Source organism: Rhamphochromis longiceps, linkage group LG2 (assembly GCF_057381845.1).
Source record: "Rhamphochromis longiceps isolate RC_006_pf linkage group LG2, R_longiceps_female_GT1.1, whole genome shotgun sequence".
NCBI lineage: Eukaryota > Metazoa > Chordata > Actinopteri > Cichliformes > Cichlidae > Rhamphochromis > Rhamphochromis longiceps.
In genome coordinates this window covers 14,160,077-14,182,178 of record NC_140558.1, presented here as the reverse complement: position 1 = coordinate 14,182,178, position 22,102 = coordinate 14,160,077, and the positions used below count along the sequence as shown (strand labels likewise).

Below are 22,102 nucleotides of genomic sequence, written 5' to 3'. Positions count from 1 at the left end.
GGGCAGATCATGTTGGTTTAGGGTTAGCTGCTGCTGAGCTGGAAAGATTCGAGAACTGGGGACAAAAAGTTTCCCTGTAGCTGTTTTTGTAAAGTCTGATATTCAAACAGCCTTGAAAAGACCATTAAAAGTAATGAAATTCCCCTTTGGAGGCTTTCTGTGAGGCTTCCAAATCACACAAATGAAAGGCTGACCAAGGGCAAGGCGGTAATCCCATCTCAGGGCTGAATGGGCTGCCATCTACCACTGTGTGCATGATTTAACTACAGATCAGTGTTGCTGGAAACTTTCACTGAGATTTTATCCAGAAACACAGAAAACAAATGAAAACATCAAATATCAGCAGCGAGCTCATGATGTTTGGAAGATTACGGCGCTGTGTTCACACCAGCAGTGGCGGCTTTAATCCTCATTCAAGCATAAAATCTTGATGGAGAATTAAAATGAAGTATCAACTCAAACATTAGTGCTGCTTAAACCTGAAGCAGTCCTCGCGAACACATGCTGACCATCTTTAGGACCAGACTGGACTCTTACCCCTTAAAGACAACATTCGATGACCTCTCCAGCACCCTTAATGATGAGCTCTGACACCTGAGTATATGCCCATAAAGTCGTGGTTTGATGATCATTAGAACAATTTCCAGGTTTTTCCAAGGGTGAGGCAGAGACCTCCCTCACGGATGCACAGCCAGTCCTTTGTTCTAAAGCCAGGCCTGACTCAGTTCAGAAATCATGTTATCATCCTGTGAAGAGTTTGATATGGAGGTCACTCGGCAGCCTCGGGTGGCGTCACCATTAACAATAAGTCTTACAACGAATGAAGCGGCTCACACAGAAACGTGTCCTTTCCTGTGCTCGTAAGGTTGAACAGACGAACGACCTGCCAGCCGGGTGCTGCCTGAGGAGCGATGGCATGACAAACACCCAATCTGCCTCTTCATCTGTCTGAGCAACACGACCACGGACGCAGGACTCACAGCTCGGTGGTATGGATCGCTTACAGACAGATGAGCACGACAGCAGGAGAGGGAGACAAACATGGAAGCAGACGTTGGCCTCACACAGGAGCGTTATCTTATCGGCCAGCCTCACGGCGACAAAGCAGGAAAATAAAGACCTGCACTACTATGAAAATCCTTTTCATAGTAGAATAAAGGCCACCTGTTTGAGCTGTTCACAGGCTGAATTACTCAAACTGCTTCATGAAAAAGTTCAGAAGAGGACAACGACAGCTCCACACCTGAGCTCAGGTGTGCAAACGGGACAGAACCAACGCGGACTCTCTGAACTAAAACCAGGCGCAGATTAAACATCATCGAATATCAGTCTGTGTGACACTGATGGTGGGGTTAAGTTGGCACATCACATCTTCATGTGATTTCCACTTAGACTGGTCGTCAAACATCACTCAGAAACAGATACCTGCTAATCAATAACATCCATCCATTCGCTTCCGCTTATCCTTTCCAGGGTCGCGGGGGGCGCTGGAGCCTATCCCAGCTGTCATAGGGCGAGACGCAGGGTACAGCCTGGACAGGTCGCCAGTCTGTCGCAGGGCCAACACACAGGGACAGACAACCATTCGCACTCACATTCATTCGCACATTCACACCTAGTGACAATTTGGATTATCCGATTAACCTATCCCCACAAGCTGCATGTCTTTGGACGGTGGGAGGAAGCCAGAGTACCCGGAGGGAACCCACGCAAACACGGGGAGAACATGCAAACTCCACACAGAAAGACCCCGGCCTGATGGTGGAATTGAACTCAGGACCTTCTTGCTGTGCGGCAACAGTGCTAACCACCGTGCACCATGCAATCAATAACATCCAAATAAAATCCTGAAACTGGAGCTGCTCGGACCACACAGCAGCTATTTTATATGATTATTTATATTCCATATAAACCAGTAAGCAGAACAACGTGCAGGAGTTACATTTAACTGTTGTTGAGGAATTTATTGTTAAGTTCTTTTTTATGATTGTTAATAGAATTTATTTCCGGGGAAACACCACTTTTGGGTTCATGCTGTGTTGGTAAAGTTGAACCACAACTGCAGCTCATCAGTGTCGTCAGTGACAGCAGCTGATTGGACGAGGAGAGAACGTCCTTTATTTTGATAGAGCTCATAAATGTTGCTGCCTGTGAGCTCCAGGTCGCCGATGAAACGCTGTTCAGTGTTTGCTAGCAGTAGATAGCATTTAACATGGCGGTCTATTGTGGATGCTTTTTGTTACTTCGTTTTTCAGCAGCTTGGTGGAAACACAGCTTCATGTTTAATGTGCACGTATAACGTTTGCTCGGAGAAACCCCCGGGACAGCTGTAGAGATTTAGGGAGCCTGAGAGGTGCTAACTGAAGGAAGAGTACTAACGAGAACGAGACGTGGAGACAGTGAGGAGGCAGATGTGACGTGATCACAGCAGTGAAACAGAAAAATCGCTTCCCGATGTTATCACTTCCTGTCGCCTCATTGAATGTTTCATCTCCCAGAGTTTAATCAGTGCCGTGTACTGACAGACAGTGCACGTTTCACATGATGCAGCACTGCACATCACAATTAACTGCGTGTTTACGGCGACATCGAGTGACTACAGCGTCTCTTCTGACCTTCTATATGTCAGGACTGAAAATGCTGCTGTGACTTAGATGGCATCTCTCCAAACGATTTTCCAGTCGGATTATTTGAAACTCCAACGCCGTCTTATTAAAGAGTCAGAGCTTTAATTATTGCCCTGAAGTCAAGTCTTCTTTAAAACAGACTCCATGCTTCCCTGGATTGATCACAGCAAGGATGCCGGTGTTATCTGCATGCCTGTCCAAACGCCTTCTCTCGTACATTTATGCTGTCTTTTTGTTTCCTCTATCAACAAAATCCAACACACCTTCAGACCAAAGATGCATGATGTCCATGCTGCATGATGTAAAGTGCAGCACTGTTAAAATCCCTAAAGTGTATTGTGGGTAAACGTTCATGGATCACATCAGTTGGTGGGACAGGTGGCTGCTCAAAAAGACCTTTTGCTTCCATCTGATACCAGGATCATCTCATAGCCCTGCTTCCTCCTTTTTTTTTAATGCACTCAGTGTTTGGCTGTCTAAATGCGGCTCACAGCTGTGAAACGCAGAACAGTTCACCTGTTCGGCGGAAGAGTTTGCAAACATCGCACACTTTAGGTCCTGAAGGAGTTTTTGAAAATGTTTGAAGGGTCTGGATCACAGACGAAACTGAATTTTAGTGGAGTCATCCTTCTGTCTATTCGTGTTGAGCTAGAAGAATCACTGCGATAAACCCCAGGAGCGTCGGCTCTAATGACATTCTGCGCTGCATGAGTGCTGCTGATAGTCCTGCTTTATTCTCATTATTAATGCTCACAATCAGATGTCCAAGAGCATGCTGAGGTTTCATCAGAAAGTCTCCCAGTCCCCCAATTCAAACCAACACTCACCCTCATAGTCCAGGTCCCAGTGGTTTTTCCTGATGGAGTCGTTATCAGAGCTCGATGGCGGCCTGACAGGAAGGTTGGGAGCAACGCTGCACACGACCGGCCCCTGCGTCTTTGGAGACCCACCCGCCGACGAACCGATCTGGCTGCGTGGCCGTAGCGATCTGAACGGTGTGTGGTCGAGGTCATTGGTTGGACCAACCAGCGAGCTCATCTCAATGGGGTTGACTTCCTGGGAGTTTGCTTTCAGGCTCTTGGCCAGACTGGACTGTAAGTACCTGCAGGTGAAGCAGCTGACGTTAGAGATTTAATAAGATCTGATGGAATATGTTGACGAATAACTTCAGAAATAAAAACTCTTACCCGTTGGAGTCCTGGACGCAGATGGGTTTTTTCTTCTTCTGCTGAACATGTCGTTTCCTGATGCAAACAAAGACGCCGACCAAGAAGACTAATCCGAGCACACCGGCACCAATCTGTATGATCTCCATGTATCCAAACGATGGATTGACCTGAAGAACGGGAAAATGATTAAAGTTTGATCTGCTGCCACTGAAGAAGAAAGAACATTAAGGTCATGTGTGTCTGTCGTCATGACTGACCAGAGGCAGTGGCTCGCAGTAGATGGCACCATTAGTGACTTTACAGCCGAACCCTTGAGGACACTCGTTGGGTGAACAGCCTGTGTCTTGGCACCTAAAAGGTTAAAGGGAGGAACATTAAAGCACTTTCAGAGGATGGAAAACTAAAATATTCCAAAAAACAGCAAACTGTGAGTGAAAAGAACCAAAACTCTCATTTAAACTTTGCACACCTCACATTCAGTTTCGTCTCCTCGGGCACCTCTGGACTGATTTTCAGTCCTGTTCTGATCTTTTACATCCCAAAAGCTCACAGAGCAAATATCAGCTTTAGTTTCAGAAGGACCTGAATTTCATGTGACTGTGTCCACAGTTTTTAACTTTGTAAAAAGAATTTATGTTGGAAATGAAATGAAAAAATGATAAAAGATTCCGGTGATAGCCGCACACACAGCAGCTCCTGTCCCTCCTCAGTTGGACTTCTCTGCTGATGAGACTGCCCAAACTCCAGAGGTTACTCTTTGGTCCTGAAGCCTGTCTGAACAAGCGCTCATTAGCGGAGAGGAGCACAGAGGTGGAGGTTAAATCAGTGATGATCCTATAAGCTTCAAAGCTGGCATGGGCACGAAACACCACCCTGAGACCCTGCTGGCACAGATCTGATTGCTGAGTGCTGGAGCGGAAGCACTCACACAAAGCCGGCACACTGTTTTCCATAAATGTGCCCGCAGCTCAGTTTATTTCCCCGGTGCTCAGGTCCCCCGCTTTACTTCACTCAGAGTGTATCCCGGCAGCGCTTTGCAGAGAAAAACATGTTTCCTGTTATTATCTGAAGGAAGACTTTGCTTTGGAGACCAGAGGAACGTTTCTGAATGTCTTTGGACACTCTAAATAAAATGTCCTGTTGTGTGCTGCTGTCCACCACACACGCTGGTGACAGCTTGATAAAATATCTCTGCATGTTTTCCTAAAGCAAAAGTACGCCGCCTGCAACTACCATCCAGCAGTAGCCATTTTTCATTCAGCGAATTAAACCAAACCCACCTGGAAGAGGGACGGTGGCTCAGAGCCGCGGGGATCGAAGCAGCTTTAATGAAAGGAAGGAGATGCAAATATGGCCGTAACTCTGTGGGGGGGGGGGGGGTGAGCTTGTGTGTGTCAGACTGGGTTTTTTGGTTCGTGTTTATATCTTTAGTTTCAGTTTACCCTCAAAATGTCAATTTTAGTTGTTTTTTTTATTAGTTTCACTGCTCTATAAAAAAAAAAAAAAAAGCCCAGAAGTAGATCAGTTGCAGTGTGACTGCAGTCGCTCTCAGACAGATTGGCAAATTTGAAGGTTTGCAAATAATCATCATCTAACTTATAAATGCAGACATTTACCAACATGTTGCAGTCAGTCTGCACCCCGTCGCAATGCAATCAGGGGTTCGACTCAGCGGGTTGCAGACTGGGTGTAACCTGATTGAACTCGAGGGTAAAAATGAAGGTCTCGATGCACCGAAGTCACTTTGAAGACGGCGGCTGACTGTGAGTGGTTGCAGACCTGGTCTCCAACTCTGAAGTGACCATTACAAAGGTTTAGTTTTCAGTTTAGTTTCAGTGACTTGCTGTGTGACAACACTAGTTTGTTATCACTGGAGCATATATCACCCAAAACACAATGCTTTTTGCACAGTGGCACATGTGCAGCAGCTGCTCTCTAAAGCAAATATCTAATCAGCCAATCACGTTTTAATGCTCAAAGAGCTTGTTGCCATGGTCTCAGGACCTTGATGTTGAATTTTCTCTTTCCTCTTCTGGATTATTGTTGCAGGATCTTAGTTCATGCACTTGAGTCTTGGTCTCTCTTTTTGGTTTCCACCCTTTGTCTGAGTTAAGTAGTTATCACTTTTGCCTGTTTGTTTGGTCTTTGAGGACATTTTTAGTTTGGTCAGTCCTTAAAAGTCAAGTAGATGATCACAAACCTGCACACTATAAAGAGGATGATGCGACAGGAATGGATCTCCATCACTCAGGGCTGGGGCCAGATGAAGAAGTTATGAAGAATAAGGATACAATCTGTGCTTACATTGATTTGAACGGCAAAGGCAGGCTCCACTGTACCTAATAAAGTGGCTGTGATGGTTAAAAGCATCGGTGAATGAGGTGTGTGTGTGGACATGTGCCTACCTTGCCTCAGGGTTCTCACGCGAGCAGTTGCACAGGTAACCTTGATCCATGGGCATGCACACCCTGCCGTGGGTGCACGGCTGGGAGGCGCATGGGTTGTTGGTCAGCTCGCATCGGGCGCCGTGGAAGAGTCCTGCACACCTGCAGCGCGGCTCTGCAGAGCAAATAAAACACCCAGACATCTGAGACAAGAGCAACTGATCAAAGCCACAGCGAGTCTCCCCTACAGGCACGAAATAATCAAAGCAAAGGTCAGCAAGGTCCGGCCGGAGAGTGCAGCACCTTGTTGATGTTTAAAGGGAAAAATCGTGCAAGCTTTATTCTCCCACGGATAACTGGCAGAAAATAGCACGTGGAATTGAGAAGGCAGCAAAAATCATGTTTCATCAGCCAGAATCAGAGAGGGAAGCCACCAGGATGAGGAAGCAGGGATCAAGGACACAGGCTGAGATCACGACTCTAAACTGACTTCTGCACATACACCTGTATTTGTCTTAATCTGCGAGTCATAAAAATAAAGCTTTCCTGATTTGTAAACGACAGGAAGCAGGGGAGGATTTAGGGTGGGGCTATGCTATGATTGACATGTTGATACACTCGTTTTTACCCAACCGGTCTCTCAGATGGGGTCACCTGATTGTTGGGGTTTTCTCCTTAATGTTGTGTTTACCTTACAATATAAAGTGCCTTGAGACGACTGTTGCTACGACGCTGTGAGATGGGGACAGACAAAAAATCATATTTGTTTCAACAGTTTCATAAAATGTTGCAAACTGAACGTTGCCCTGCAGCTGTACTGAGGCTGATTCTTCATTAAAAGCTTAACTTCCACCACCTGCAGGCACTAAATTTTTGTTTTTTCCTTCTAGTGATGAGATAAAAATGACTGCAGGGGCAAAAACAGCAACTTTTTTAAGTTCGAATCCTCCTCAGAGGAGGAGCAGAGGAGGACACATGGAGCTGAACCTCCTGAGGAGAACCTCAGCTCCAATGGGTGTGGGTTCCTGCTGAATCCGCACGTCGGTCCATCTCCTCCTCCTGTGGTACTTCACTTGTTCTCCTTTAGTACTTTAGTTACTGAGCTCACATTGTTTGTTTGTTTGCTTTAATCTAATTTTATTAAGTCATCATAACAAAAACACTAATTAAACTATGATAAAGGAACACACACTGTGTGGTATTTCCTTATGTTTTGGCACATTTTTCCTGCTTTTATTTTGGCGGGCTAAACTGGAGGCTGAGAGGAAACTAAATGATGTAAGAGCCCTGAGCTGGACTCGGGACTTTGGCCCTGAAGTGTGGACATTTGTCTGTTTCAGGAAGTTCTGTGCACAATCTCGAAATCTCTGTTTTATTTTTTTACTTTCAATAAAATCTAGTTTTTGGCGACTCACCCCCCGTGGCGTCCTCCTCACAGACACCTCCGTTCTTGCAAGGGCTGCTGTCGCAGGCTCCTCCCCCGCTGCAACACTGGTACACCCCAAACACCCTCCTGCTCCCTGACCCCCTCCATTCCGCCGAGTCGCCTGTTCTGATTGGCTCCCCATTGAGCTCCAGGCCCTCAAGGCAGCCGCTGAAATTATGTGGCTGTTGGTGGAGCTCTGGAGGAGAACCAAAGAGCAACGCTCCATGGGAGCGCAGCATCTGGCACGGCTCAACTGAGGAGGCGGACACCGGATGCTGCCCGTCCAGGGTCAGCCTCAGCGAGGAGGAGTTGACCTCCAGCAGGACGCTGTGCCAGCGACCGTCTGACACCATATGAGAGCCAATCGGCAGTGAGGCAGGGGTGGTGGTTCCACATCTGTACCTGAAGAGCAGGTCTCCGCCGGCCAACTGAGGGAGGAAGACAAAGGTCAGTGAGACACATGCACGAAAACCAGAGAAGAATACGTCCGACTCAGTTTTTGAGTGTAAGCCTTTGACTTGTTATTTTCTTTCTTTCTGGGGAGAAGAAACTGTTAAATGAAGAAACAACATTATTTAACATTATTTAACCACCGACATCCTGCTTGGAAGCAGCTCTGACATTTAATGCTCCTTTCAGATTCGTTTCAGTGGTTCCATCACTTAGTGTTTTGTAGTTTGTTAGAAAAAAGTCTCAAAATGCTTTAAATTCATCTTCCTTCGTTTAGGCGCTCGTGCTGTGACTTATGTTTCAGATTTTGAATGAATGCCAAAAATATTGGGTCAAAGGTCCTTCACTGTGTCATGCTGTGCACTCAGCATCCTCTCAGAGTTTCTGCACGCTCAGCGTTCCCAAAGCCAGGTCATGTTTTCTACATGTAACACCATGCTACTCCAACTTCCAAGGAGCATGGATGTTTTGGCCTCGCTGGTCACCGGAGGCATTATTGATAGCTGCTGTGTCTGTTTCGGCGTGCTCCTGTCTTTATTTGCAGCCCTCTAGAGCGTTCAGGCCGTCCTCTGGGTGATGCTGCACTGCTCTCTATCGCTGCCGCATGTTCTCTCTGCTTTCTTGTGGCAGTAAAAAGCTTCAGCAGTGATTCATATCGGAGGGGCCGGACCTGCAGGACTCTTCTCATGGATTAATGACAGCCCACGGGGCTGAAGGAGGGAGCTGAGGGCTGAATTGTGCTGCTCGTCTTTATTCTGTATCATGTACGTTCCTGTGACTCTGGGTGTGATTTATGGCAGCCGTGTGAGGGAGATGATGCACTCGGGCTTTTACAGCACCAGCGCAGCATAAGTCGAATCCCGCTCCTCAGAGACTTCAGCTCTGCAGCATCAGTGCTTCACGCCTCTATATATCACATCCTGTCAGTGCTGCTGATAAACTGGAGAGTGCCCGCAGCGTGTGATGTGTGTTGCGACTGCACGCAGGCAAACTACAGCGCTGGTGTCAAACCGAGACAGAGAGGGAGAAGGCCGAGCTCAGGCCAAAGAAGGAAAACTCAGCAATCTGACGTGCTTCAAACATTAAAATAGAAGTTTCCAATTTAAAAAAAAAGGAAAAACCCTTGGACACACCCCTTTCCCTGTATGGTTCTTCCTTCCCACAGTTGCCAAGTGCTTGCTGAAAGGGAGTGGTCTGATTGTGGAGGTTTTGTGTAGTATTGTGGGGTCTTTAACTTACAATACAAAGTGCCTTGAGATGACTGCTGTTGTGATTTGGTGCTATGTTAATTAAAGTGAGTGAATCGGGGCTGGATTTCAGCTTTGCTCACACTTGTGATCCTGCGTGTCTTCACTTGGACGGGGACAACAGAGGTATGTATGAAACTCAAAGAGGCTCCCTTGCATCAGGACTGACTCTTGGCTTTGAGAAGAGCTGCACAGCCAGGAAACTGCATACCTGTCCAATTGAGCTACTTGACAGAGAGTGTGCATCCTCACATCCTGGATATAAATCCAGTGTTTTTAAGGAACGCTGGTCTTTAACAGTCTGCAGATTGCAGGTGATGTTTCAGCACCTGGGAGAGAATTTTGGGAGGATGAAAGGCAGCAGTTCAGACTGCTCAGAATCAGGCTGGCTAAACGGGCCAAGAGTCTGAGAGGCTAAAAGCTGATGTCACTAACGCGATGTTTATCAGGAGCAATGCTCTCACATTTAGCATAAAAGTGCATTAACTTTTGTTTACTCTCTTTGGGGATAAATAGTGACTCAACCTGGGAGACATGTAATTACATTTTCACTCATGTCGTCCTCAGAGTATTGGACATATTCATCACTGTCTGCCCTGCACCTGATCAAAATTCAGCAGCACTGAGAAAAAGCTGCAAACTCCTCCTGAGGGAGACGCGACTGTTTTCCAAATATGAAAATTAATAATCATCCATTCAGTGTTCGTGAGCATTTGCTCAAACACTAAAACACACGAAGACCATCCAAGCAAGAGCTCCCACCGACTGTTAAAATAAACACGTTTACAGCATGACAGAGAAACTGTTCTGGTCCCTGTTAATAGTTTCCCCCTTCATAACAGTTCCCTCTGTGCCTGACAGCTGGGTGGCGGCACCTCCATCCAGCTCCTCTGGGCAGCTGTCCCTACACCTACTTACTCACGCATGTGTGTGTGAGTCTTTGTGATGAAATGGACAAAGACACACACAAACCAGGACACCCCACGGATGTTTTCTGTGGCCTGCCTTTCCTCCTCCCATGCACTGATGTTGATCTTCCTTAAAGAAGGATTTTCAGTCCTGTTGCTTCCTCACCATATGAAGTCCTTAGTCTTCAGTGTGAAGGTCCTCCTTCTAAACCAAGCCTCTTCAATGTTTCCGTAGGAATTTGGGTTTTATGGGGTAGGCTTGCTAACCCTACATCACAGCCTTCTCAATTCTCAGTTGTTCCTAAATAAATATAATCTCCCCAGAGTTTCCTGAGCACGGCCCAGGCTCCTCCCAGCTGGACAGAAAACACCTCGTCTAAGAGGCTCCAGAGTGATCAAATGCCACCACCAGCTCATTCTGCAGGTTGGAACGCAGACAGCTTAGCTCTCCTTTTCTTCAGTTCTGTAAATCGCCTCCTCCGCTCTGATTGTGGAGCAAAGTGAGCAACAGAAACCTCAGAGCCTCGCCCGCCGCAGACCCACACTGGTGGAATTTAATAAAACAAAGGGACGACTGCTGAATGAGACTGTGAGCAGGATTCCCTGCTGCTCTCTCACCGCGATAAAAGCCTAAACTGACATTTCAGGCATTTTGTGTCACTGCAGAAACACCAACTGTGTATGGAGTGTGTTCACTGACACTCCTCATCACACAGGAGTGACAAATCACCTCTTCCTATTCTACACTTCTCACCCTGGCAGCTTTTCATCCACATGCTCACACATTTTCATTTGAAAGGAGCCGATTCCAAGCGCATGCATGCAGAAGCAAAGAAATTAATGGCAGCAAACAGGTCTGAAGGTGAGCACGCATTTCCTGTCCCACAGGTGTGAAAGCTGACAGAGAATACTGATGAGGTGTGGAAGAGTACACTCATACAGTCCGCTCAGTCCTCCCGGGTAATCAGGTGTATGAATAGCGCCTCGTATGTTCAGGAAGTTTCTCTGAACCAAACCCAGGTGAGGGAGCTCTCGCTGCTCAGAAATTCCTTTTGAACAGTGGCGCGGCTGCCCCTCTGTTGGTCTTCCATGGTCTCTTGTGTTCTGGGGGCCTCTGGATGTCTGGAGTTTTGATCTCCTCCATACCTGCTTCACACCCTGGAGGACGGGGCTGTGGCCCCCCCACACTCCCTAGCAGATCATTACATGGAGATTACATGCTGATCCACACAGGTATGCACACATGGGTATTCACAGACGCGGACTAAAGCTTTCTTGGCTGCTGCCTCAAAGCACACTGTGCGCTGTCTATCTTGCGTGCTGCACAATATCGTTTATTATTTAGTAAATATTGATATCTATGACTAGCTAGTTTATTGTGATGGTGCTTTGTTTTCTCTATTATTATGTTGCTCTTTGTTGTTTGCTGTCTCCTCTGTTTTTTTTTTTGTTTGTTTTTTTTTTTTCTCCATACAGGTGACCCAGGAGTTCTTTTTTTTTTTCTCTCTCTTCCCCCCCTTCTCACCGTCTCTTCTCCCCTTTGGTTTTCTTTCTTTCTCTCCCCCTCTTTCTCTCATTCATTCCCCCTGTCCTATTTATTAAAAAAAAAAAAAAAAAAAAATGACAAAGGATGAACTGAAGCTCTGCCATCACGTAATGTCGCATACTGCTGTTTCTGATGTCATTTAAAAAAAAAAGAAAGAAAAGAAATTCCTTTTGAAGCCATTTCTGCTCATAATGAAGCGGGCAGGGACCGAGATCCAAAGCCCAGGAGGGAGAACGCTGGGAAAGGCTGAATGGTGCTTTTGAAATTTCCTGAGAATCAGAGCGAGTGAATATTGAGCCGGAGAGCTCATAGAGGAGGAAAGCCCAGGAGGGGAAACATCATCAAACCAGGTTTGGGTCATGAGTTATCTGTTCAGGTCTCATTGTTTTCAGTCAGCTTAATAAAGCTTCCTGTACTGCTCCACGAAACGAGGCAATAAATGTTGGAGATTTTTCTTTTTTTAAGTTCAGAAACTTACAGCCTGTGAAACTCTGCAGGTTTATGGTGATATTTTTGTGCCACTATCCTGAGCGCACGTAAAAAAAATTTGAGCGCACGTAAAAAAAAGTTTGCAGGTGCAAGTGTTGCATTTTGAGGAGAAATTTAGCGAAGAAAAGCTAAATTTGAGTGAACAAAATTCATTCCTGCGTGCAAAAATGTATTTCAGTGTTTGCTATTATCCACACACACACACACACACACACACACACACACACACACACACACACACACACACACACACACACACACACAATAGCAGCCCCTCTCGCTCAGTTTTTGCATTTGTAGATGTTACAGGAAAAATGATTCTATGTTTCTTTACCTTCTTTTAAATGTACAAAGATGCCTTTTGTCTGCCCTTTGCCTATGGTTAGATTAGTTTAGAATTATCTTTTTAGACTTTCCCAGCAAACACATCTTGTTTCTGGGACATATTGTTTTAGATTGTTTTATCTTCCCTAGCTCTCTGCTGACGAGACTAGCACCATATATGGAGTTGTTTTATTTTATCTGTTTATTATTTGTTATCCTGTTCTCACTGTCTCTGTGCTCTGTGCCTATAAAAATTACCAAGCCACTGTGCATGGTGTGAGTTGTTCTTAGCAGCTCACCCGTGTACACGTTTGATAAAGAAAGTAACTTTGTCTCATTGTGTCTTTATTTCTCCTGGGTTTTTTACAGAGTTTTCCCCCAACATTTCTTGGTCCTTCGAGCCGGAGCGCCTCCATCGTGTCCCATCTCCGTGACCAGTCCACGTTGTTCGTCTGTCGACAGCCCACACACTAGGTGTGTGGTCAAAGACCAAGGGCGTTAAATTCGAGTCTTGGCCAACGTTCTAGAAAGCGACCCACGGTGGTGGGGCCCGATCGAGGTGGACCAGACCCGGCGACACTGACCAGGTAGATACAGACACACTGACACAATCTTGCGTAAAAGCGTATTTTAAATTCAGGGAATTTAAAATAGCGAAAGTAGCTCGTCGCGACTGGAAGCTCCCCACCTCTGTGGGTTTAAAGTAGCTCGTCGGCTGGTAGCTTGGAGCTCGTCGACTGGAAGCTCCCCACTTCTGTGGGTTAGGTTTGGAGCTCTGGGTAGCTCCCCCAGCTGGGTCTAGGGAATAAGTAGCTCGTCTACAGAAAGACTGGCAGCTCCCCTTATGATAAGGGTTCCGATCGCGCGAATAAGTGTGAATGTGAATGTATGTGTGTGTATTGTTTTAATTAACGGAGCAAGCTGAATTTTCACGGTCCAATAAGAGACTGAGCTGCTCCTCCTGTGTTTTTTCTTTTACTGCTGTTCACTGACGTGCTGGTGAGTTGAGAGAACGGTCGAGTTCCGTCTCGTAAAGTTCACACCGCTTTTGGAAATAGTCCGAAAGTAGAAGGGCGTGTGAGCAACCACTCTCGTCTCTAATACCAGCGAAGGTGATAGCAGCTGTATTGTGTATATATTACTTAAACAAAAATAAGTAAATACATAAATAAGATGGGTAATCAAGCAAGTGAAATTAAAACTCACTCCTGACGAGCAGTGGTGAGAAAAGAAAAGTCCAGACGCCGGACAAAAACAGTGTCTGTAAACTGAGAGATTTAAGAAAACAAAATATAAACAGTCAGAAGAATAGAACTCAACTGCCAGTTTAGTAAAACCAGAAGACGAGACACTGTGCAGTGCCCACAACCCTTTTAGAAAGCCATCACTCATTCCTGCAGCCGCATCTGCAGCACCACCCATATCAGGAAGAACTTAATAATCCCTTATTAAGTGAAAACTAGAGATCAAAGTAGTTTGAAGTAGTTTAAAAGGGTTGAAAACAGACCCCACTGAGTAGATATAAATATAAAAAGTACGAAATAAAGATGAAGGGAAAATTACAGTAGAAATTATCTTCAGAGTATTTGAAATTAATAATAGCAAGGATAACAACCTGTAAAGTGATATTAACAATGAAACACAGTTGGCATGATGACCATGCCCAGCATGTATAAAATGAATATAAAGCAAATAATTCACACGAAAATATTTTAATAACATAAATAAGGTATATTAAGGCTGTGTCACTGTTCAGCCAAGGACAGTGTGTGAAAAGGTAACTGTCTCCACCTTGGGAAAAGGATGATTCTGCAGGTCATCTGAAGCCCTTGATGGATACAAAATAAAATATAAATAATATATTATAATAGAACTGCCTGGTCCGCCATGCAACAGAGAGAACAAATGTGACCGCAGATTGGATGAATTCTAAATTATCTGTTTGCTGAATAAGATGATCCTAACTATCAAATTGGCTCAGTAGTAGTATAATGGTACACACTGATAAAATATTATAATATGCTATTGCTGTTATATAAGACAAAGAGGATAATATTAACAATGACATAATATTAATATGAAGAGGCACCTTAATCGGTTATGATGTGAGGTGGATAATTGTTAAGCAGTAGTCTGCATCAAGCTTAAGGTTTGCTGAAACTCAGTGTAATGACATGTGAGATGAAGACAATACAGAGAATAACTAAACTAATGAAGTGCATAGAGGCACTTGACCAGCTTGAAACTTATCATTCTAGAATGACACATTGCTGAGATATAGAGCACACCTATAATAACAACCAATAAGCAAAACCCTGTAGACAACAGCTAAAACTACAGGATTGAGAAGCTGAATTAAATATGTAGACACTGCTAAGCTGATGAGCATGTTCCACATTTTCTTTTCTTTTTATTTATTTGTTTCTTTTAGAGCAGAAGCTGCTATTCTGCCCAAAGAAAGACTCTAGGTCTGACCAACCGTTTCAGTCATGGGCAAAAAGATGTCAGTCAATAAAATTCTAAAAGATAATTTATTGACGAAAAATATATCAAGAGATAAAAGATAAAACAGTCCAGTGTCCCACTTATGAATTGTATAAAAACACACAGTCCCAAGGCCAGAGCCAGCTATGCCACACGGCCAAGTTGCACCCCACATGTTGCCTTTAACAGGGTTAGAAGTTGTCCTTGGAGACCCACCACCCTGCAAGCATATAGTCAGTGGTCACTCAAGCCTCTGGAACTCTGCTGCCTTTAGGCTGTGGCATATAATAGGCCCTGGACTGCACAGAGAGACAAAACAACACAGCAGTGTTTGTAGTGTGGGCTAGATGTAGACCAGTGTATCAGTGCAATCAAGTACACCTGCCTCTAATTAGTCCAACCCCATTCCAGCCATTGGCTCACCAAAAATGTGACAACCACAAAACCACTCCCAACCCAGTGCAACTTCACACAATAATATGGAGCTGAATTAACACAGGCACATTAGTCTACCATGTTACAAGCTGCATGCTATTACAAGCCAACATATGCAGACTTCTGCCTTGTTCGGGTGGCAGCATTTTTCTTTTTCTTTTGTGTCCTGACACGTTTATGTTTTTTGTTTTTGTTTGATTATTTTGTTGGTTTTGGAAACGAATTTAAACGAACTTGTGACCATACTTGAGAATCACAGTGACACATAGTGATTAGGCATATGATTGAAAAATGCCTAGGTTTAGAGCTGTGAGCTATGAGCTGTGAGCAATGCAAAGTTAAATATATATATATTTGTATAAATGGGAAACAACCCTAACTTGAAAGTTTGAAATGTGTGAGATCCATGAATTGTTTGAAGAACTAGAAATTATCTAAAAATGCCTTAAGTGAAAATGTAGAGTTGCATCTATTCTCCCAAACCAAAAAAAAAAAAAAAAAAAAGGAGAAGAAGCATTCTGTAACTTAGAAATAAGGCTGACGTGTTGACAACAGACTAAAACACTAATTCGCAGGTGGCTATCAGGAACAGAGAGGCGAGCAAAGTCACAAACACCAAGGCTGCAGACAGCCACGCAGCAACAGCAGATAACATAGAGACAACGCCTGCTAGAACCGTTTTGAAACCTCAGCAAAACAATTTGTCAGAACGTGCATGACGTGTCAAAAATATAATGCTCAGGGAAACCTGAGACCACACAATCCATATGGACTTTATTGAGCTAAATGAATGCCAAGGGTAAAAATACACCCTAGTGGTTATAGATGTATTCTCAAAGTGGCCAGAAATCTACCCAGTGAAAAAGGCAGATACAATTTCAGTAGCAAAATGTATGTCTAAGTTGTAGGAAAATAAAGAGATGATTGTAAATGACGAAGAATGTAATGATGTCTATCAAGTGTCTTGCAGATCACAGCCCGGTGACTGGGTTCTGATCAAAGTGCTCCAAAGGAAAAACTGGAGCTTGCAAAATTGCGGAACGACCATCCTGGATCCATCAGAGTCACTGCAGGCGAGTCAGTGAAGCCATCTAAACACAGCTGACGGCAGGCTTGCCCACTTGTTGTGATCTCGCCCGGTGGAGGGGTCAGCTTTCCTGGCCGGGGGGTCTACTCGCGACAGGAGGGTGTGTCCCGTCGTCATGAGGTGGTGGCTCTTAATAACTGCAGTGGCCCTGACCATGGCCGGGCTCCTCATCTTTGCTTCCGTGAGGGACAATAAGTCACGCTACATGGAGAAAAGGCAGACACTGTATGACAAAGGAAAGTACACCAAGTTTCCCCATGGCTATGCCACTAATTTCTGGTGGCAGTTTATGAACACTACAGCTTACTGGAATAATAAAACTGACTGCTATGCAAATACATATACACTTTCTGCCCACCAAGGAACGAGAGGAAGTGTATGGACTGTTCACTCAACGAAACCTGTGCCAGTAACGCGACACTGATGAGCCTCAACTGTCGCTCCAACTACAGCTACCGAATGATACTACAAACAAAGACTCATTACCAGACAGGATGTGCACGGACGGCACCAAGCAGTAAAGGAACCAGAGTTTCGCATCTGAGGAGGAGTGAAATTCTTACAGAGCTTGATCCCCGGCATTGGAGTTGCCGAGGTGCGGGATCACGTGGAAATCAACCGATATGCTCTGCTACGACACATCAACTTGACTAAGACCCTGGGAACCGCCTTAGCAGGAGAACAGCAGGCCATCAGAACGATGGTGCTGCAGAACAGACTGACTCTAGACCTGCTAACAGCATCACAAGGAGGAGTTTGTAAGCGGAGACATTTATGAAGCTTTGCAGAATTTGACCATTCTGCAGAAATATGTCACTGACCACACATCTGGAGCAGCTACACCGCCATGTCTAAGAGTAATGATTTCAAAGATGATAACAACTACAATGACTGCTTATGTTGCCATGCCTCAAGAAGAACAGCATCCCGTTGCAATTCTGTTAGAGGAGAACTTGTAATAACTGCTAATGAATGACGTGGTGATTAAAAATGACTTGTCAAGTGATCACGCACTGATTAAAACATTAGTAGGTTATGCAGGTTTTCATCCTTTTATTTTTTGAAGTTTTCATCCTTGTATTTTTTGAAGTTTTCATTTTACATATTAGGTTTTCATCATTTTTAAATACAAAGTTTTCATTTTAGTTTTCATCCTTTTATTTTTTGTAGTTTTCGTTTTAAAATATAAGGTTTTTATCCTTTATTTTTTGTAGTTTTAGTTTTATTATTTTTTCTTGTTTATTCCACTTGTTATTTCATTTACTATGATTTTCATTTACTATGTTTTTCTTTTTATTATTTTCTTTTGTTTTATTCTTTAGACCAAATGACTTCCATTTCTGCTATGCTGACATTTTGAAAATTAAAAAATTGCTTAAGATACTTAATAAATAACCTTCACAGACAATTGTTGTATACATTTAAAATAAGTTAAAACAGGAGGGAATGTTACAGGAAAAATGATTCTATGTTTCTTTACCTTCTTTTAAATGTACAAAGATGCCTTTTGTCTGCCCTCTGCCTATGGTTAGATTAGTTTAGAATTATCTTTTTAGACTTTCCCAGCAAACACATCTTGTTTCTGGGACATATTGTTTTAGATTGTTTTATCTTCCCTAGCTCTCTGCTGACGAGACTAGCACCATATATGGAGTTGTTTTATTTTATCTGTTTATTATTTGTTATCCTGTTCTCACTGTCTCTGTGCTCTGTGCCTATAAAAATTACCAAGCCACTGTGCATGGTGTGAGTTGTTCTTAGCAGCTCACCCGTGTACACGTTTGATAAAGAAAGTAACTTTGTCTCATTGTGTCTTTATTTCTCCTGGGTTTTTTACAGAGTTTTCCCCCAACAGTAGAGTTACCCAAGGTGAGTGTTGTTGTGATCTGGATGTGAACTGATTCCTGCTCCACACTCACACATCGAGATGAAATACAGTTCCTACACAGACGTGCACGATAAGCAGCGTGCTCGCATTTTCCTCTTTTACAAAGTCAAGCAGGTAAGAAGACGTGTGTGTCTCTATTGCTGCTCTCCTGAGACACAAAGAAAGAAAACTGCAGCATTTGGCGGAACAAGGATTTCTGATTCCTTCATTCACAGGAAGTTTCCCCTGAGCTGGGCATCTCAGCTGGCAAATGTTTAATAACGTTGTTTGACACTAATTTAGCAGCAGAGCCGCTGAGTTGATTTAAGGCGGGTCTCTGTGGGGACCATCGAGTGAGGCTTTTCATCCCAAAATGTTTCTGTCATGGTCCGACAGCCCTCGCCTGGATGCCTGCCCATGTGTTATTGTGTGCATGTCGCTCCCTTCCCCTCTCTCCCACTCTCTCTCTCTCTCTCGTAACGGGATTGTTTACCTCCGAGCTGTGACGGCATTCCTGCGCAGAGACTGGCCGCACCTGTTGTTGATCGGAGCCGACCAGCTGTAGCCAATTATCCGCCATCTCCCGGGCTGCCTACTTAACAGGGCGATCGAGCTTCGGTCAGCGCTGGATCATTGTGTGAAGCACGGTAGAGCAGCGCGGATGGTTTTTGTGGCAGTTTACGTTGATCTGAGGATTGTTTAGTTACTCCGTGTGTGTTTGTGTGTTTGCCACCAGGAGGGAAACGGAGAGAGAGATCACGGGAGCTGGACCGCCACTCGGGATTACTGTTTGGAAGGAGTCACTACGTGTGTTTTCACTTATATACTGTTACACCTTTACCGCACTGTAAATACATCCACTGTCTTCTCCCAAAGGAGTCCTGCATACGAGTCCTCTTTTCTACACCTACCCTGAAAGTTTCCAGCTATGATTCACAGATATGACCTGGTGCTTCACTTCATCCCCACTCACATCATCGTAAATACCGATATTTGATTTGCTCCTGTTTGCCGGCCGCCGTGTGTGTGTGTGAAGTATCTGATACCCGCCGAGCTGCTGGTCTGTGTTCTTCTCACTGTGGTGAATCTGGGTCAGTCCGCCTGTTTTTAGACGACGTTGCCTTCTTCGGTGTGAAATTCCAGCGATGTCCCGGACCTCTGTGAGCTGACGAGGCAGGCCAGCGTGAGAGTGGAGTTTGTTGTAGAGATGTTCAGCTTTCTTTAGTCACTGCTTTGAAATAAAACTCCTCACCATCATGCTGGTTCTCCCGACAAATCGAGAGCATATCGGGTATTCCTTTCTTGTATCTCTGCGTGACAGGTACTTTCATGTGCTCATGTCCTAAATGCCTGATTGAATTTCAGAAGCGGTTCTGAATCGCAGACCTGCATGAAGCTTCTACGCTGGCTGAGGAGGCGCATGACGCAGGTCCCGGTTTGATCTGGTCATGTGACCCCTCTAATCCGCAGCAATGACTTTAGTGTATTTAACGAAGCCACTCAAGCCTTTCTGTGAGCTTCTCTCAGAGTCGGAATAAACTGGAACGAAGTGCATTCTGGGTAACCTCTCACACAAACCCCTACACTGCAACAGTGTTCAACAGGATCAGGCAGACATAGTTCATTGCACACTTCTGAAACAGTGAGAGCTCTGATGTGTTCTCAGGAAGACTACATCAGTTGTAAAACCAAAGATGTCCGGCTCTCTGATGACAGCACCGCAGATGCATCCATACCTGTAAAGCTCCCCAGCCGGTGCTGCTGTTGGTGGACACAATGACGCCCTGCTTCTCGATCGTCTTGAACCTCAGTGACAGTTTGAAGTCCTGGTTGTCCTCGTCCTTACGGTGAAGGTACCTCAGGTAGGACCTACTGTCGAACCTCAGCGCCGACTCTGAGACACAAACAGAGGAAACACAAGCAGAGGTCACACACAGAAGAATAAGCTGGCCAGGCGTTTGCCTGGTTTATCCTCTCCTGAGTAAATGTGCTAATCATCTGATTTTTATTTTTGGATGACTTCTACGTATTCTGTCTTTCGGACTTTAACCGCGTCAACCATGAGGGTGCCACCGCGGCGAGCTTCTGAGATCAGGAATCTTATGTTTGTCTCACTAAATACCTGCAGAGCAGTTCTCACCAAATCAGCTAGGCATCCACTTATCTTTAATAATCCTAATCTGTGTTAAAAGGCGCGGCTCTTTTTAATGTTTTTACACCTTCAGATGAAACGAGGTGGTAACCTGTAATGTGTGATCTCTGATCTGAGAGAAAATTTATTTGATGTTGTTACTGGAAAAGGAAAAAAATGGAGCAAAGAGTCAGGCACAGACGGCAACCACGAGTCCAGTCTGGCAACCCAGAGCAAATAAGAGCCATGAGCAAATTTCTCTTCTGCTTTTGTTTTTTAGTTGGTCTAAGATTAAACTTTGATGATGCCTGTGGGGAGGTTTACTAACAACACCAAAGTCGATCAGAGCCCAGGAACTCTGATTTTTACCTTTTTTCTAAACTGAACTTGTGAATTTTGAGCTGCAGAAGAAACACGTGGCAGCAGTTTCATTTGGACCTGCAGTGTGGCACATCTGGCACAAAACTCAGCCTTTACTGGTTTTAAGAGCAGAGGGTTAAAAAGTAAAGTAGAGTCAGACATGTTGGTGACAAGAAGAGCCAGAGGAAAACCCCCTGCAGCTATAATCCATACAGGAATGCCTGCACAAATCCCAATGTGGCCCGCTGAGGGAATACTGACAGCCATTCATGAAATCCGGGGATTTACTCCCTCAGTTCAGCTTGTGTAACCGCAGGGAGGTTAACCTGAACGACATGATGCACCAGAACAGGCTGACACTGGTGAGAATATTTACCCTCCTCATCCTCAGATCTCAGGAAGAAAAGGACGAAATTCCGGCTGCACACACTGAAGCATGAAAAGATCATTTTCTCTGCAGCTCTTTGAATATGGAGTGACGTCAGGGGTTAGGAGGTCAGTGTACTCGTCATCATAACACAGCATGTAAGCATGCAGTATATATCGTTTTCCAGGTAGAGACCCTACAACGATGTTCACTTTAAAGTCACCAGCCTCCACGAACAGAAAGCTCGCTTAGAAGCCTAGTCCTACACGTGTGACAGAGGACTCGATAAAGAGCTGAACCGGCCTCATGTCAGGTTCGCTCAGGTACACCACAGCTGAATAACCCAGGAGGACGCTGTGCCCTCTGTGGGTGTTCAGTCACATGACTCTACTGCAGCACACTTATCCTGCAAACCTGCAGGCCCGAACTTTACGATTCAAACATGCTGCTCTTCAGAAGATGTCAGAAACAGCTGCTGCACCCTGTCAGCTCACTCATACGTACATATGCTCTGAGTACAGACAGACAGGTGGACGTACGGTTGCAGGGGCAGGCGCTCTCCCAGGTGTGCTGCGGGGTGATGTAAGTAGCTCTGGCGGTGGTGAAATGGCCCAGCCTCTCTCCCGACAGCCGCACGGAGTTCCTGCAGCCTCGCGGTGGGCATCCGCTGCCCAGACAGCCGTTGTGACTCACTCTGAGGATGCTGAGGCCTAGAGAGTCCTCGATGTCCGATATAATTCCTGTACCAAAGAGTCCAACATGTCAGATGGCACACATACTGAACACTGACCTCACTGACCA

At 45.0% G+C, this 22,102-nt stretch overlaps 1 protein-coding gene across 1 annotated transcript in view; it reads right to left on the bottom strand.

Moving 5' to 3' along the window:
- The window catches only part of fat2 (FAT atypical cadherin 2), a 102,123-nt gene that overhangs the window by 5,694 nt on the left and 74,327 nt on the right, over window positions 1–22,102 (bottom strand). The window contains exons 22-28 of the mRNA XM_085418036.1: window positions 21,841–22,041; window positions 20,180–20,337; window positions 7,596–8,034; window positions 6,202–6,355; window positions 4,054–4,147; window positions 3,815–3,963; window positions 3,455–3,729 (exon numbers count right to left, since the gene is read on the bottom strand). Of these exons, the coding sequence (XP_085274162.1) occupies window positions 3,455–3,729; window positions 3,815–3,963; window positions 4,054–4,147; window positions 6,202–6,355; window positions 7,596–8,034; window positions 20,180–20,337; window positions 21,841–22,041 (1,470 nt within the window). The remainder of the gene's footprint in view (window positions 1–3,454; window positions 3,730–3,814; window positions 3,964–4,053; window positions 4,148–6,201; window positions 6,356–7,595; window positions 8,035–20,179; window positions 20,338–21,840; window positions 22,042–22,102) is intronic.